Raw genomic sequence first — 18,006 nt, 5'->3', positions numbered from 1 at the left:
AAAATTATGCTTGAATTAACTGTATGCTTGTTATGATTTCTATTCTGATAAATTCACCACACCAGAAAAATTGAATGGCTTATTTTCACTTATTTTGGTATGAAAAGTGGCTTATTTTGGGCTTGTTTTCCATACCCCATTACTTGTTTCTCTTGCTAGATCTGGCAACTTGTATTTTAAAAAGAACATTATTAATATTTATTTGGTGGTGGCGTAGTGAGTGGGCTAAAGCACATAACTGGTAATCAGAAGGTTGCTGGTTCGATCCCCACAGCCACCACCATTGTGTTCTTGAGCAAGGCACTTAACTCCAGGTTGCTCCAGGAGAATTGTCCCTGTAATGAGTGCACTGTAAGTCGCTTTGGATAAAAGCGTCTGCCAAATGCATAAATGTAAATGTTCTAACCGGTTACCGTTTGGAAAGGAGGCTGCAGAACTTCCGAACTGGAACAAACAAGTTTTTGCTCAGAATGAACCTAAATAAAAAAAATATCGTATTTAGTCCCTGCTTAAAAGTAAATTTTTTAAGTAGTAGCTCTGATCTGATTGCACAAACATACATTGTAATGCGTTACATTTCCTTGTTGACTTGAAAAGTAAAAGCATTTCTGTAACTTATTACTTTGAAATTAGATTACACCCTACACTGTTCTTGAAAAATTATACATTATTGCTAAAAATCTGTTTCTGTATGAAGAAAATGTATGAGATTTTTAATTCCGTAATCCAAATGTTGTGCTCCATAATTACATAATTATTAAATATAATGGCTCAAGACAATCCACAGGTTAAGAGATGTGAATTCAGATTATGAACGACATCTTGAACTGTCAGTTTACTCTCAGCAGAAAGCCTTCCTTCAGAACTTTATCAGACTTTATGCCGTGTTGATTTAATATCAGATTCATTTACATATCTTTAATTTTCTCTAAGCCCAGAATGAATTTTCTAGGTAAAGATAAGATCGGCCTGATTCATTTGAGCGATCAGGGTGAATGAAAATATTCCCATAAAAACACACACACACACGAATACACACTGATAGGTCCAGGAGTAGAGGTTGCTTTTACAGCAGGAGTCAGAGTCCTGGGTGATGTGAAATTGAATTGGACTGTAATATAAGTGCACTGATTGGATGTCAGTTTATCAGATTGCTAGTTGAGGTACTGCTTGATTGAAACGGCTTTGCTTGTGTATATCTGTCTCAGCACTATGTAAGATGTTTGGAACTGAAATACCATAACAAACCATGTGCGATCTAGACAAATCCACTGTTGGCTGCAACCCACCATACACAAATGAATAAGAGACCCCCGCAGATAAAAGGAAATTGAAAATTTGGATTAAACAGGAAACAAGTTTGTAGAAGTGATTATGAAAATTAGCTGCATCCTGAATTACTGATACAAAAATGTAACATAAGAGTCAACAGATTCAGTAAGACACAGTGAATATTAAAGGGGTCATTCCATGAGGAATCACATTTTCCTTGATTTTTATTCACTGATGAGCCAAAACATTATGACCACCTGCCTAATACACAGTTGGTCTTGTGGTACCTGGCTCCAATACATGAGCAACAGATCCTTCAAGTCCTGTAAGTTAGGTGGTGGAGCCGCCGTGAATTGGAACTGCTGGTCCAGCATATCCCACAGATGCTCAATCGTATTGAGATCTGGGGAATTTGGAGGCCAGGGCAACACCTTGAACTCTTCATAATGTTCCTCAAACCATTCCCGAACAATGTGTGCAATATGGCAGGGCACATTATCCTGCGGAAAGAGGCAACTGTCATCAGGGAATACCATTGCCATGAAGGGGTGTACCTGGTCTGCAACGATGTTTAGGTGGGTGGTACGTGTCAAATTGACATCCATATGAATGGCCAGACCCAGGGTTTCCCAGCAGAACATTGTCCAGAGCTTCACACACCCACCAGCTTCCCACAGTGCATCCTGGTGCCATCACTTCACCAGGTAAATGGTGCATACTTACACATCCACGTGATGTAAAAGAAAACGTTTGGTTACGTATGTAACCTCTGTTCCCCGAGGGAGGGAACGACACGTTGTGTCGGAGAAGCGACACTAGGGGTCTCTCTTGAGCGCCGATATTCACCTCTGACCTATTGAAAAGGGCCAATGAGAGTTGGCAGTCAGTATTTGCATACCCCGCCCCGCATATGGGTATTTAAGCAGGGCAAATACGGAAGTTTAGTCAGGATTTTTCTGAGGAGCCGGAAATGGTCCGGCTACAACAGTGGCTCGGTTCAGCGACATGGCGGAGGAAAGACACAACGTGTCGTTCCCTCCCTCGGGGAACGGAGGTTACATACGTAACCAAACGTTCCCCTTCTGTCGCGCTCTCCACGTTGTGTCGGAGAAGCGACACTAGGGGACCCATTCCAATCTTGCCATGTGCTGAACTGTGTACGTGAACTGCCGATACAGAGGTGGGCAGGGATTCATCCAGTGCCGCGCATCGTCTGTACCTGGCTGCACGTACCCTTCCCCAATGCCCCATACGAACATCGGGATCCTTGTAGTTACCCTGAGAGGGGAACAAGGCGATGTTTGCCAACATGGGAACGGGCCAGCCTGGCTGGGCCTCTTTTCTCTCTATGTTTCTCGCATAGAGCAATCACGGCCGGGGCCTTTACACGCATATAGGGAAGGGGGTCTTACCCAGACCCTGCGGAGACCACACCTGCCCTTTTTCTTGGGGAGGAAATGTGGTAGACACGTCACACGGCCGTCTTAGGGCTCGTGTGGAAAGTATGGTGCGGTGGTAGATCCAGACTCGAAAGGGGGGAGTTGCTACAGCACGGTGACCGGGGCAGCTGTAACTGCCTAAGGGAGACACGGGGGTCCGCTCGTAAGTGGACAGAACCATGGAAATACACACAGGGGGAGTCTGAGCAGGAGGCCTTACCTGTGGAGCACCTATACCAGTACAGGGTAGCCATCAGGGTACCCGCAGTGGCTTGGGTCGGCGAGTTCCTCCGCTGAACCACGGACCCGGAGGGCTGGGGAGGAATCGACCAGGGTCCCGACTCGGAGTGGGGCGCCCTGGGAAAAAAGGCGCACTATTTAACCTTGACATCAGGAAAAGGGCGCTGGGCGCAAGCGATCCACCCGGCCGGTCATTCTACGTGTTACCGAGTTCTACGGGCTCAGACCTGACAAAACACGAGACACAACCGACTCTTCGTGGAGGTTGTAAAACCTCGCGAAGGTGTTGGGTGTTGCCCAACCCGCGGCTCTACAGATGTCTGCTAGGGAGGTGCCCTTGGCCAGTGCCCACGAGGACGCAACACCCCTTGTTGAGTGAGCTCGGTCCCGCAAGGGTAGGGGCACGGCCTGGGTGTGATAAGCCAGTGTGATGGCGTCAACAACCCAGTGGGCGAGCCTCTGTTTGGAGACGGCATTCCCTTTCTGCCATCCCCCAAAGCAGACAAAGAGCTGCTCAGAGCGTCTGGTGCTCTGTGTGTGGTCCAGGTAAATGCGCAGGGCACGCACTGGACATAGCAACGAAAGGGCTGGGTCTGCCTCCTCCCAGGGCAGCGCTTGCAGGTTCACTACCTGATCTCGGAATGGTGTGGTAGGAACCTTGGGCACATAGCCCGGTCGCGGTCTTAGGATCACAGGCGTATCCGCCTGACCGAACTCCAGGCAAGTGTCTCTGACAGAGAACGCTTGCAGGTCCCCGACCCTCTTGATAGAGGCGAGCGCGATCAGCAGGGCCGTCTTAAGAGAGAGGCCCTGAGTCCAATTGATTCAAGCGGCTCGAAGGGAGGTCTCTGGAGTCCTGCCAAGACTACCGAGAGATCCCAGGAGGGAACTAGGCCTGGCCGGGAGGGATTCAACCTCCGAGCCTCTCAGGAACCTGAGGATCAGGTCGTGCTTACCCAAAGACTTGCCGTCTACAGGATCGTGGTGGGTGGCAATGGCGGCAACATACACCTTGAGGGTGGACGGGGACAGCCTCCTGTCCAGCCTCTCCTGTAGGAACAGGAGCACTGACTTGATTGCGCATCTCTGCGGGTCTTCAGTTCGGGAAGAACACCAATCTGCGAACAAGCGCCACTTTAGGGCGTAAAGGTTCCTGGTAGAGGGGGCTCTGGCTTGGTTGATTGTATTCACAACGGTCGGCGGTAAGCCAGCTAGCTCTTCCGCATCCCGTCCAGGGACCAGACGTGGAGGTTCCAGAGGTCTGGGCGTGGGTGCCAGAGCGTGCCCCTTCCCTGAGAGAGGAGGTCCTTTCTCAGGGCAATTCGCCAGGGAGGAGCTGTCGCGAGAAGCCTGAGTTCCGAGAACCAAGTCCGAGTGGGCTAGTAGGGGGCCACTAGTGTGACTTGCTCCTCGTCCTCCCTGACCTTGCACAGCACCGGTGCAAGAAGGCTCACTGGGGGAAATGCGTACTTGCACAGCCCCGAGGGCCAGCTGTGTGCCAGCGTGTCTGTCCCGAGGGGAGCCTCTGTTAGGGCGTACCAGAGCGGGCAGTGGGAGGTTTCCTGGGAGGCGAACAGGTCTACCTGGGCCTTGCCAAACCGTTCCCAAATCAGCTGGACCGACTGGGGGTGAAGCCTCCACTCCCCACCGGGCAGGCATTGTCGTGATAGTGCGTCCGCTACTACGTTGAGCTTGCCGGGGATGTGAGTGGCACGCAGCGACTTGAGTCGCTGCTGGCTCCATAGGAGGAGACGGCGGGCGAGTTGTGACATGTGGCGGGAGCGTACGCCGCCTTGCCGATTTATGTACGCCACCACCGTGGTGCTGTCCGATCTCACGAGGACGTGTTTGTCCCGAACTAACGGGAGGAACTTCCTGAGAGCAAGAAGGTCGGTCAGCAACTCCAGGCAGTTGATGTGCCAACGCAGCGGGGCCCCTTTCCAACGGCCCGCTGCTGCGTGCCCACTGCACACGGCACCCCACCTGGACTGGGAGGCATCGGTTGTGACCAGAACGCGTCGGGACACCTGCTGCAGGGGCACTCCTGCCCGTAAAAAGCAGAGGTCTGTCCAGGGTCGGAGTGTTTTGAGGCAGGCGGGGGTGATCCTTACCCGATGCGTGCCGTGGTGCCATGCTTGTCTCAGGACTCGAGTCTGGAGCCAGTGCTGGAGTGGTCTCATATGCATCAACCCCAACGGTGCGACCGCCGCGGAGGACGCCATATGCCCCAGGAGCCTCTGGAAAAGTTTTAGAGGGACCACTGTGCCTGGCTTGAAGGAAGCGAGGCAATCCAGCACCGACTGAGCATGCTCGCTCGTGAGACGTGCTGTCATTGAGACTGAGTCTAACTGCAACCCGAGAAAAGAGATGCTCTGAACCGGAGTGAGCTTGCTCTTTTCCCAGTTGACCTGAAGCCCCAAGCGGCTGAGGTGCCGGAGCACCTGGTCTCTGTGTGTGCATAGTAACTCTCGAGAGTGTGCTAAGATAAGCCAGTCGTCGAGGTAGTTGAGAATGCGGATGCCGGCTACTCGTAGCGGGGCAAGAGCCGCATCTGCGACCTTCGTGAAGACGCGAGGGGACAGAGACAGGCCGAAGGGGAGGACTTTGTACTGAAACGCCTGGCTGTCGAACGTGAACCGTAAGAAGGGTCGGTGTCGTGGCAGAATTGAGACGTGGAAGTACGCGTCCTTCAGGTCTACCGCTGCAAACCAATCTAGATGCTGAACGCCAGCCAGAATATTTCAAGGCCCGATTGAAAACTCGCAGGTCCAGGATTGGTCGTAAGCCGCCGCCTTTCTTGGGTACAATGAAGTAAGGGCTGTAGAAACCCTTCCTCATTTCGGTTGGAGGGACGGGCTCTACCGCGCCCTTGGCTAAGAGGGTCGCGATTTCCGTTCGCAGGGAACTGGCATGCTCGCCGTGTACTGCGGAAAAGCGGACGCCCCTGAAGGGGGGCGGGAGCCGGGCAAACTGAAGTCGAATGGTCCGGTGCAGCCAGCGTGATGCGTTGGGAAGCGAAAACCACACTTCCCAGCTCTGCGCTAGGGGCACCAAAGGGACGAGTATTTTGGACGTACCCGGCGGGGCCTCGCAGCGGGGCGGAACAGGTAATGCAGTGTCGGGCGGCTTCATTGCGGCCTGAGGCTGGGGTGCTGAGAATAGACTCAAAGCACTTACCTTGCTCCGCGCACCCGGCAGGGGGCAGGTTCGTGACTGAGGAGGAGGTCTGCTGGCGTCCTCTGGACTTGTCTGAACCGGCCGGCCGGGGGGCAGTCGTAGGCAGGCGGAAGGCGGGATCGCCACGTCCGGTGTACCGGGACTGTCGTAATCTGAAAGCAGATTGCAGTGAGAACGGCATTTGCGGGCCAGGTGACCCAGAGGCAAAGGAAATAGCTCTTTTATTGAGAATGTGGGTACCACAGCCCCCGTCAGGGGGTGTGGCAAATGAAAAAACAAAGGATTCTCCTCCCGGCCCTCCACCGGGGGACGGAGCGGTCTTACCACCTCTGGAGCTAACGTCTTGGGCTCTGGGTCAGCTGTCTCATGAACGCTTGGGAGCCTTCCGGGTCCTAGAGGGGTTTGGTGAGACAGGGGGCGTGCGCCGCCTGCGGGGTGCTCGACGCTGGGGCTGAGAGCTGGGCCCGGGTTGAGGCGGAGCAGGAGTGGTTTCCTCGCAGGGGGATGCCCTCGGCGGGCAGACAGGGCAGGGCCCGTAGCGGCAGGTCTGCGGCGGGGCATGATATGGGAGATGGCCTCCGTCTGCTTCTTCACTGCGGAGAACTGTTGGGCGAAGTCCTCGACGGTGTCGCCGAAAAGGCCAATCTGGGAGACAGGTGCATCCAGGAAGCGGTTCTTGTCGGCCTCACGCATCTCGACCAGATTGAGCCAAAGATGGCGTTCCTGGACCACTAGGGTTGCCATCGTCTGTCCGAGTGCCTGCGCTGTGGCCTTCATCGCTCTCAGGGCGAGGTCGGTCGCTGAGCGCAGTTCCTGCAGCACATCAGGATCAGGTCCACCCCCGTGCATGCTTCTGAGAGCTTTGGCCTGGTGGACTTGCAGGAGGACCATCGCATGCAGGGCGGAGGCAGCGCGTCCAGCCGCACTGTAGGCTCTCGCGTTGAGCGAGGATGTTGTCCAACAGGGCTTGGATGGGAGTACGGGGCGACCACGCCAGGAGGTAGGGCTACCGGGCATAGATGGTGCGCAACTGCCCTATCGACCTGGGGAATCGCCTCGTATCCGTGGCGCTCTCCGCCGTCGAGGGTGGAGAGAGTGGAGCGGGTGGCACCTAGACGAGCGGAGAGTGGGGCTCTCCACGTGAGCGTCAGCTCATCATGCACCTCCGGAAAAGCGGGACCGGGGATGCGAGGCCGTGAACGGCGCACTGCCCCCAGGAACCAATCATCCAACCGTGAAGGCTGTGGGGAGGACGGAGGGTTCCAATCCAACCCCACGCTCACGGCGGCCCGGGAAAGCATGTCGGACATCTGAGCGTCGGCCTCAGCCTGGGACTGCTGGCCCGAAGGCGGCAGTCCAGGGGAGTCCTCGGCATCAGACACCGCACTCTCCGATGCAGCGGCGAGCTCATCTGCTTCGGACTCGGGAGGATAGACAGCCAGGCCGTGAGGCTAGCTGCTATCGCTGCGAGCATGGATGGGGACCAGCGAGCGTGCCGGGGAACGGGAGGTTCGTGGGGGACTACCCGGCAAAACCGTACCTGCTGCCGCCCCCAAATCGCCCCCAGCGCCAACCGCATCGTCCTCAATCCCGTGGGAAGGAGGAGCAATGCGGGGTGCGGCTAGGGTGGCTTGCTTTCTGTTGAAAGCAAGCCGCGACCGCGACGTGGTCATGGTCATGTTCTCGCAGTGAGAACATGAATCATCCACAAACGCCGCCTCGGTGTGATCGCGGCCCAAACACACGAGACAGCGCCTGTGGCCGTCTGAAGCGGAGAGGCTTCTACCGCATCCAGGAATGACACAGGGGCGGAGGGCATCTTGAAAAAGACGCGTCCTCAAAAGGACGTTCAACGCCGCTGTGTTTGCTCTTTTAGAGAAATGACTCTTTTAGGGAAATTACTCTTTTAGTACACAGTGTGTGTGTGTGTGTGTGTCTGCGCTGTCGAAGCGCTCAGGGGCAACAATGCACGCCGTGCAATGAGAAGAGAAAGCCGCTGTTGTGCGCCGTCAAGATCCAACAGCATGCATATCGTCAGAGGAAACAGGAACGTTTTAATGGCGTGTAACTCACAGCAAACTGCAGACAGACCATAGGCTCCGAAGAAATTTTCTGACTAAACTTCCGTATTTGCCCCGCTTAAATACCCGTATGCGGGGGCCGGGTATGCAAATACTGACTGCCAACTCTCATTGGCCCTTTTCAATAGGTCAGAGGTGAATATCGGCGCTCAAGAGAGACCCCTAGTGTCGCTTCTCCGACACAACGTGGAGAGAGCGACAGAAGGGGAACGGGACTTATCGGACCAGTCAACCTTCTTCCACAGCTCCAAGGTCCAGTTCCGATGCTTACTTGCACATTGTAGGTGCTTTCGATGGTGGACAGGGATTATTTTCGGCACTCTGACCGGTCTGCGGCTAAACAGACCCATTCACAGCAGGCTGCGATGCATTGTGACCTATTTCTCCTGTAACAATCATTAACATTTCAGAATCAGAATGAGCTTTATTGCCAAGTACGCTTACACATACAAGGAATTTGTCTTGGTGAAAGAAGCTTCCAGTGCACAAACAATACAACAACAAGACAGAAATAATAAAAATGGAATAAAAAAATTATTAAGTGAATCGAATTTAAAGTATATACTGTTCAATAATACAAATTAAGACAAAAATATACGTATATACAAATACAATCTGTTATATACAGATAGTGCAAGGAAATGTAATGTGCATAAGAGGTAGGATATGTTAAATAAATATAACAGACTAAGCTTGTTAATGCACATAATTATGTATTGCTCAATGGGACAGGTTTAACTGTTCATGACATGGATGGCCTGTGGGTAAAAGCTGTTCTTGTACCTGGCTGTTCTGGTGCTCAGTGCTCTGTAATGCTGGCCAGAGGGCAACATTTCTTTGTGAGTGGGGTGATTTTTCCAGCCCTTTTCCTCACTTTAGATGTGTACAGCTCTTCTGATGTCTGATTTAGGAGCTGAACCATACTAGACAGTTCTTGATGTGCAGAGGACAGACTCAATGACTGCTGAGAAGAACTGGATCAGCAGTGCCTGTGGGAGTTTGAACTTCCTCAACTGGCAAAGAAAGTACAACCTCTGCTGGGCCTTTCTCATAATGGAGTCAATGTGGGTCACCCATTTCAGGCTATTGAGAAGGTTCAGCCTATTTGAGAAGGTAGAGCCCAAGAACCTGAATGGCTCCACTGCTGCCACATTGCTGTTCAGAATGGTGAGAGGGGGTAATGCTGGGGGGTTTCTCCTGAAGTCCACAATCATCTCCACTGTTCTGAGCATGTTCAGCTCCAGGTTGTTTTGGCTGCACCAGATAGCCAGCTGTTCAATCTCCCTTCAGTATGCAGACACATTGGCATCTTGGATGAGAAACTTTAAGAGCTTGACAGAGGGGTCCTTGGTGGTGCAGTCGTTGGTATACATGGAGAAGAGAAGTGGGGAGAGCACACATCCCTGGGTGTGTCAGTGCTGATTGTGCAGGTACTGGAAGTGAATTTCCCCAGTCTCACTAGCTGCTGCCTATCTCTCAGAAAGCTGGTGATCCACTGTTAGATAGAGGTGGGAACCATTTTAAATAAGTCCGGAGAATAGCTGGGATAATTTAGTCGAAAGCCGAACTGAAGTCCATAAAAAGGATCCTTGCATATGTCCCTGGTCTGTCCAGAATTTGCAGGATATGACACAATCCCATGTTGACTGCATCATCCACAGACCTGTTTCTCAATAAGCAAATTGAAGGGGGTCCAGAAAGGTTCCAGTTATGTCCTTTAGGTGTAGTCATTAAGTCTTTTTGATTTGGTTAATTTTGGGAAAGGGATGATGGTGGAGCATTTGAAGCAGCAGAGAACTTCACACTGCTCTAGTGATCTGTTTAAGATCTGTGTGAATATGGGGGTCAACTGGTCAACACAGGGTTTAAAATAGACAGGGGGAACGCTGTCTGGACCTGATGCTTACTTTTTATTCTGTTTCCGGAAGACCGACACATCCTCTTGGCAGATCCTAAGTGCAGTTTGAGCAGCAGGAGGTGTTGATGTTTGTGTGAAGTGAAGGACAGATTGGGTGTGGGGTGTGAAACTGGGCTTTTCAAATCTACAGTAAAACACATTCAGGTTGTCAGCCAGTTGTTGATTCCCTACAAAGTTGGAAGGTGGTGTCTTATAGTTGGTAATGTCTTCAGGCCTCTCCACACTGATGCAGGGTCTTTAGCTGAAAATTTGTTTTTCAGCTTCTCAGAGTAGCTTCTCTCAGCCACTTTAATCTCCTTTTTCAGTGTGTTTTGGGCCTGATTGTATAAGATTTTATCCCCACTTCTGTAACCATCCTTTTTGGCCTGACGAAGCTGCCTGAGTTTTGAAGTAAACCATGGTTTGTCATTGTTGAATGTTATATAAGTCCTAGCAGGAATGCACATATCCTCACAGAAACTGATATATGATGTCACTGTATCTGTGAGCTTATCTAGATGGGTGTCTGCAGCTTCAAAAACACTCCAATTAGTGCAGTTAAAGCTGGCTTTTAGTTCCAGCTCTGCTTCATTGGTCCACATCTTTACAGTCCTTACTACAGGCTTAGCTGATTTAAGTTGCTGCCTGTAGATCTGAAGAAGATGAGCCAGACAGTGATCAGAGAGTCCAAAAGCTACTCTAGGGACAGAGCGATATGCATCCTTTAATGTTGTGTAGCAGTGATCCATTATATTTCTGTCCCTGTTGGGGCATGCATTGTGCTGTGTGTATTTTTTCAGTTCATGGGTGAGGTTGGCTCTTTTAAAATCACAAAGAATAATAATTGAGTCCGGGTATTGTTTTTCCGTGTCTGTGATCTGACCGGCCAGTTGCTGCTGCGCTCACACACGCTTGTGGAGGAATTTAAACACTCACCAGAATACACAAGGAAAAGTCCCTTGGCGAGTAGAAAGGCTTACGGTTAATAAAGAGCACTCCCAAGTTAGGACAGCACATCTTTTTTTATGTTGTTACATCTGTATACCAACTTTCATTGATGTAAAAGCATGTTCCACCACCTCTTGTTTTCCCCGATATCTCCGTAATGTGATTCGCTCTGAAAAGCTGGAAGCCTGGCAGATGTAAATTGCCGTCTGTAATGGCTTCATTCAGCCAGGTTTCTGTGTACAAGGCAGCAAAGTTTGCCAAGTCCTTGTTTGTATGGTTGAGGAGAAGTAGTCTGTCCGTTTTGTTAGGAAGAGAGCGGAGATTCGCTAGATGAATACTCGCTTCCCTCGCCTGCGTCTCTTAGCGTGCTTGAACAACGCTGCTCCTCCAAATAAAATGCCAGCAAAATGTCTGAATAGTCAAAAACTGGGAAAAGATTGTCTGGTATGTGCTGCTGAATGTTCCTAATGTTTATTTTCTGTGACTTGTCACAGTAGACGTTCTGTCGGTTCGGACAAGACAGGATAGCCTTTGTTGCCCTCCCACATCGATGAGCCTTGGGTGCCCACACCCTGTTGCCGGTTTGTGATTTGTCCCTCCTCGGAGCACTGTAGGTTGGTACTCACCACTGCTGATAGGGAGCACCCCACACTCCTTTCCGTTTCAGAGATGCTCTGACCCAGTCATCTGGCCATAATAAATTGGCCCTTGTCTAATTCGCTCAGATCTTTGCTCCTGCCCATTTTATCCTGCATTTAACATGTTTACTACATGTAAACATGTTAAATGCACAATCAAAAAAACAGATCTGATTGTTCAATTACCATCTAATCTACCTAGACCTTGACATGTGGCCTTGTTAGGAGGTGATCAACATTATTCTCTTCACCTGTGTGTGGTCATAATATTTTGGCTCATCAGTGTATAATATACCTGTGACAGGGCGGAGGGCAGGGCCGGGTGGTGATTCTACACACCCGGTCCCTTATCAGGCTAATCAAGCCTCTGAGAGGGATAAAGGCTGACTGCGGAAGATGGTGTGAGAGAGAGAGATAATTTACGTGCATGTCCGTCGTGTGTGTGTTTGTGTCTTTTGTTTCAGTTTATCATTAAAACTATTATTTATATTGTCAAGCCGGTTCTCGCCTCCTCCTTGCCCGTCTAAATCCCATTACAATGCCATTGTACTATAAAAACATACTTTTAAGTTTCAGAACTCAAAACATCTCCAGTCCTAAAAGAGCATTTATTGTTTCCACCCCACAAAATCAACTCGTTTTGAAATCAGCCCCATTGTGACATACAGTAGGAAAGGGGTGTTCTTTTGAATATCATTGCAGTGAACTGATAGTGTGACTGAGGTACTTCAACTCTGACTGTGGCCCAGCTGTTACCGTTTCCTTTTAACCAATGTAGAGTCAGATGTCAAGTAAGGTCCCCAGATATTGTTGTGTTCCTGGTAGTGAAAAAACATAAAAAAGAAATACTGTATATTGGTCATGACAGTAATGCTTTTGAGTAGCAAATGTATTATTACTGTTTCATCTGTCTGTGTTTGTTTGATATGTAAGGAATTGTATAGTCAGCTTTTTTGTCTCTAGATAAACCATGATCAGGACTCCAACGCAGAGTGTATCTTACCTATTACACGTTTACTTACCAAAGAAATACAGTACATAATTTCTTACGATATATTGATGTGAGATTACATTATTTTATTATGTAAGAAGGGCGTGTAGTGCGGAGTACAACAAAAGACAATGTTTTCCATTGTTATTTCAGTTGGAATGACTTGTAGTAGTTTGATTGTGTGCTTCACATAAATTGGGACATATATGTAAATTTTTATGATTGCCTGGACTAAATATGCTTCTCATCTGACAAACGCAGCTGTTTCATGTGATTGTCACGTGCGCTATCTCTAGAGGTAAAACAACGTGTAGTGCGCAAACAGTTATTTACATTTACATTTATGCATCTGGCAGAGGCTTTTATCCAAAGCGACTTACACAGCCCTTATTAAAGGGACAATTCCCCCGGAGCAACCTGGAGTTAAGTGCCTTGCTCAAGGACACAATGGTGGTGGCTGTGGGGATCGAACCACCAACCTTCTGATTACCAGTTGCATTATTTTTCTTAGCCTATGTATTATTTCCTTTTATTGATTCCTTTGATGATGAGATGTTGAGTTTCTTAAGGAAAGTTTATAGTAATAATAATAATACTACTCAACAACATCAGACTGAAAGGTGGCATTATGTAAAATTTAGCATTTGGGTAAGGTTGATTTCAAAGCAAATTGATTTCTTTAAATATATATATATATATATATATATATATATATATATATATATATATATATATATATATATATATATATATATTTTTTTTTTTTTTTTTTACTTAGGGCTGATCGATTATGGCAAAAATCATAATCACGATTATTTTTGTCTGTATTATGATCATGATTATTTGATCTTAACAAAGTTTATTTTTAACTGTGAATTTCCTTGAAATTGAAATGTAAACTGCACTTGGTAGGGGTGGAGGCTTTTGTCATATGATAATTATTTTATCTTACATTGAGATCTAATATCCTGTTCATGTTATTTCAGCAAGATCTACCATGTGCTATAAACACTATACATTATTACAATACCAAAATATCTGTAGTCGTAGTGAAATTTTACGATTCTCAATACCAGCTTCTTAACAACAACAAATAATAACACTTAACTAATATGTTAATTATGGAAGAATGATTATTCAAGACTAGTAAACATTAATAAAAACAGCAATGAATAGGAATAGATGAAAAATAATTAAGAATTATTCTGTGCCTTTTTTAACAGCTTCAAAAGTTTTTAAAAGCATTAGGCTATTAAGATTTTATGTAAACATTCAGAATAAAATGGAACATAAAACTACTACTGGTCTTCACTGTATGATTATAATACATTAATACTTTTAAAGATACTAAAGTTACCCAGTCAAGAGTAGAGAGTGTTTTCTTGTGATGGTTGTTTATTATTGTTATGACGCACTAGACAGCAGTAGGTCTATTAAGCTACATTTACACTTACAAGTCTGACATTTTTATAAAAAAATTCTCTGCTGTTTACATTCACTTTAGACATCACTCTCTGTGTTTTCATGAATATCTCACCAAGACAGGAATTTTGATGGAATTTTGAAATGTATTTGAGCATTCAGGCACGCATTAGAGTGAGCATGTTCAGCACACACACACATACACCGCCTGTCAGTCAAACAGGGTGCAGCTGTTATTTGATCGCTAGCAAATTATAAAATGACGTGCTCTGGATTATTTTCAACAGCAGATTAAGAATATTAACTTTCTAATAAATGACACAGGCCTAGGCTATCACAAATATAGCCGGTCATTTTTTCATTATTTAATCAGTCTGCTTGTCCTGTCGGGCAAGTAAAATTATTTTTCACTTGCCCCTTCAAAAATCCACTTGTCCCAGACAAGCGTTAATGTCGAGCCATGATTAATTATTGTATTCAACATTCTCTTATAATTTTTTTTCTTCTGCAGTATAGCTCCTAAAGTAAATGTACACTTTGTTAAAGGAGTTTTATCTATTATTTTGTAAAACAAGCCAAAAAAGAATAATCAAAAATGTAGTTTGTTCCATTGTATAATAGGCTAAGACTAAACACTCTCACCTTTATCTTAACTTCAAAATCAAGCTTTCTCTTCTTACTAGAGTTTCGTATCACCGATTTTCTTCATTATAAAATACACACAGTGAACATGACACATATATTATGATTCACTACGTCACGAGCCATCGCGTTATAAGCTAGCTGCAGCAAACACGCGTGAGTGACGATCGTGCCCGCACCAGAGTGTGCATCAGCCGGGAGAAGATTCAATCTCTTCCCCGGTAACTTCACGCAACTCCTAAAAGAAATGCCAGTTTCTGAGTTTCTTTTCATAACCCACTTCCTTATTATTTGAACTTTAATAAAGGATGCTTTAGAGATATAACACGGGGGAGTTCCATTGCGAGACAGAATGCGGCACAATAATCATTTTACCTCGATTATCCTGTTTTCATAATCGTTTGAAGCCAAATCGTAATTGAAAATAAAATTTTATTAATCAAGCTTTTATCAAGGTTTTAGATTAATCGCCCAGCCCTACTTTGACCGTTTGTCAAGTTCAAGAGAAAATTATATGAAGACCTAGTTTTCATTTATAAAGTATTTAATACACTGACAAGATTCTCCAATAATAGGCATTAAAATGTGGTTATTGAACATTTAAACACATTTTTATTGATTTTAACTATATTGTGATAGAAAACTACTCTAAAATATACTACTTTTCATATCACCCACCATTAGAAAGAAATTATGGAGATAGACATTTATTGACAACACAATTCTGTTTTATTACTGCTTGCTGCAATCTGTGGAAACCAAGTTGCTTTGGATGAATAGCGTTAGAGGTTACTCATAAACATCCTATGCTAACATCACACAAACTGTCCTCCGAATTACACTTAATGACAAAAAATTGAGCATAATATATTCAGTCTCTGGAGTGTTGAGATACTATGTTTAAAGCCTTCCTGTGTTGATAGTTGAAAGCTTGGTTAGGTGTTTTGGGGGATAGAACGGTTTCTGCTTGATTGTACTAAAACTCTTTTTCACTCACCTCCCTGCTGAAAAAACAAAACAAATAAACAGATTAAACTAGCCTAAGGTAGTATGCTGGTTTTAGCTGGCCACCATATTGATATCCACTGGTCAGGTCTGTTTTTATGGTTTTTGAAGGGATATGGGCACTCATCAGTTGGTCAGGCTGGGAGCTCATTTGTCCAACCAGCTAAATTAGCCTAAACCATATTAGTCGTTTTTTTTTCCCAGTAGTTCCTCCCTCCATCTTACTTCTTAAATTAGTCCTGATCATCAATGCACCTTTCAAACAGTCTGATATTGGTAAAACTATAACAGGTGTTTGTTTCATGTGTTCCAGAGGGACTTGCTGTTGGAGTTGGCTTTGGAGCAATCGGCAAAACTCCGTCAGCCACATTTGAGAGTGCCAGGTAAGTCTTTTACACATGTCCACTGCTACAGCTCACACACAGTATGATTTTCTGGATTTTTCGAGTTTGCATCAGTCTTCAATGAATGGATCTTGCCTGAATTTTGTGGACAGTATTGTGTGATGCTGTCACCAAGTGGACAAATTTAGTATTGCCATGTCTCACTCTGTCCAAAAACAAACACAAATAATGTGGTGTTGTGATTTTATGGCGCACATGTTTGCATCCATGTTCAGTGATGTCCTCAGGACAGTCTGCTTTTAAATAAGAGAAACTTGCCAGACATGGAGAGAGAGAAAGTGCAAGAGAGAGAAGGAAACAGAATAACAAGTGTACACATCATACTGCCAGATGGAATCTATTAACCATAGCTGAGAACCAGAGCAGCGTTTTAAACGTCGAACCACCTGGACTCCACTGTAAGACTCAGCAAGAACTCAATGCAGTCCTGTGTGTGTGTGCACGCACAAGTTTGTGACTCAGACTGCCATCCAGATGTGAGCGACTGCTTGCAGATGTTGAGACAGACAGACTGCTCCTTATTTCTCTCGTTTGGTATTTCTGTCTGTCCTCTTCTCCTCCTTTCTTTTTATTTTTGCCCTTAGTAGTGTGTTGCATGTTACAGAATAAGGAAAGCTGTTTTGGATTAGTGTTACAAATGTTTTCATCTCTTAACATCCATATGGAGTGTTTCCTACTACTACTGTATGTGCTTTCTAGAAGAGTCATAATTAAAAGTGCACAGGCGAGGAGAGACAGATGGGTGAATGGATACATAGTTTGCTCAATAAGTAAACAGAGAGAGCAGTCTGTGTGTGTGAGCTCTCTGTGGTGTGTTGAACTTATGATACAGTATAAGAAAGAGGCCTTTGTCATAGTCTAAAAACAATCACACAAGAACACAGATATAGATGGGAGGGAGAGAGAGAGAGAAAGCAGGAATCATTTAACTCATTTCTATTTTACATACTGGTTTCTACTTCACGTCTGTTGCTCTCAACTCTACTCAAATGTATTCTACACTTCTCTATTCAGTTGGATTGTATTCTATTATGATGGATTGTACTCTAACCTACTTGAATGTACTCTACTGGATTGCACTCTAATTGATAGAAATCTACTCGACTCGATTATACTCAGTTGTACTCAAGTTGTATAGGTGACGGTACTCTCCATGGCCTCTACTCCGGATTTCAGTATACTCTATTTAGCTATATTATACCCTGCACAACTCTACCATATTGTAATCTACTCTACTGTATCCTTCTCTCCTATTTGCTTGTCAAGTCTACACTCCTTTCCTGTTCTTTAAATATGCTTGCTTTCTCTGTTCTCTCTTCTGCCTCTCTTTTCTCTCCTTCATAGTAGCATTGAGCAGATGATAGAATAAAACTTGAATGACCTTAGAGTCCTTGAGGAACTTTAGCGAAATCCCAGATCTCCTTTAATTGATTTCGGGGAAGTGGAGTAGGCTATGTTATTGCATTTAGCGTATAATAATTAAAGCTGCTGGCAGTATTTCACAAAGATGCAGACTGCAGCTGCATCCGATCAGGTTTTCCATTTAAAAAATGAAATCCCTTCAAGTATTTGGTTTTCAGATCAAAAATAGTCAACCAATGATTAATACATTTACACGACAGAGCTGTCCAATCAGTGGCAATTCCTGCATCGATCATGTGTACAAAACCTTCAATTACCATACTTTTGCCATTCAGATATTTCATCCATGACAAAAGACACAAGTTAACAGTTTTATATTATTCGAACACCTCTGCACAACTTCATAGGGCCTTGTCTGATCTTTATGCTGAAAAGTCAATCCCAGTGTTAAGTTTTGTGGTTTGATGTTGGGGGCATATATAATCTAG

At 46.2% G+C, this 18,006-nt stretch overlaps 1 protein-coding gene across 2 annotated transcripts in view; it reads left to right on the top strand.

Moving 5' to 3' along the window:
- The window catches only part of LOC127626410 (zinc transporter ZIP11-like), a 210,684-nt gene that overhangs the window by 170,530 nt on the left and 22,148 nt on the right, over positions 1-18,006 (top strand). For both annotated transcript variants that reach the window (XM_052102150.1, XM_052102149.1), the window contains exon 7: positions 16,066-16,135. In XM_052102150.1, the coding sequence (XP_051958110.1) occupies positions 16,066-16,135 (70 nt within the window). The remainder of the gene's footprint in view (positions 1-16,065; positions 16,136-18,006) is intronic.

The sequence above is a fragment of the Xyrauchen texanus genome, chromosome 33 (assembly GCF_025860055.1).
Source record: "Xyrauchen texanus isolate HMW12.3.18 chromosome 33, RBS_HiC_50CHRs, whole genome shotgun sequence".
Classification (NCBI taxonomy): domain Eukaryota; kingdom Metazoa; phylum Chordata; class Actinopteri; order Cypriniformes; family Catostomidae; genus Xyrauchen; species Xyrauchen texanus.
Note: the sequence above shows the minus strand (reverse complement) of the source record. Positions and strands in the feature narration are given on the sequence as shown.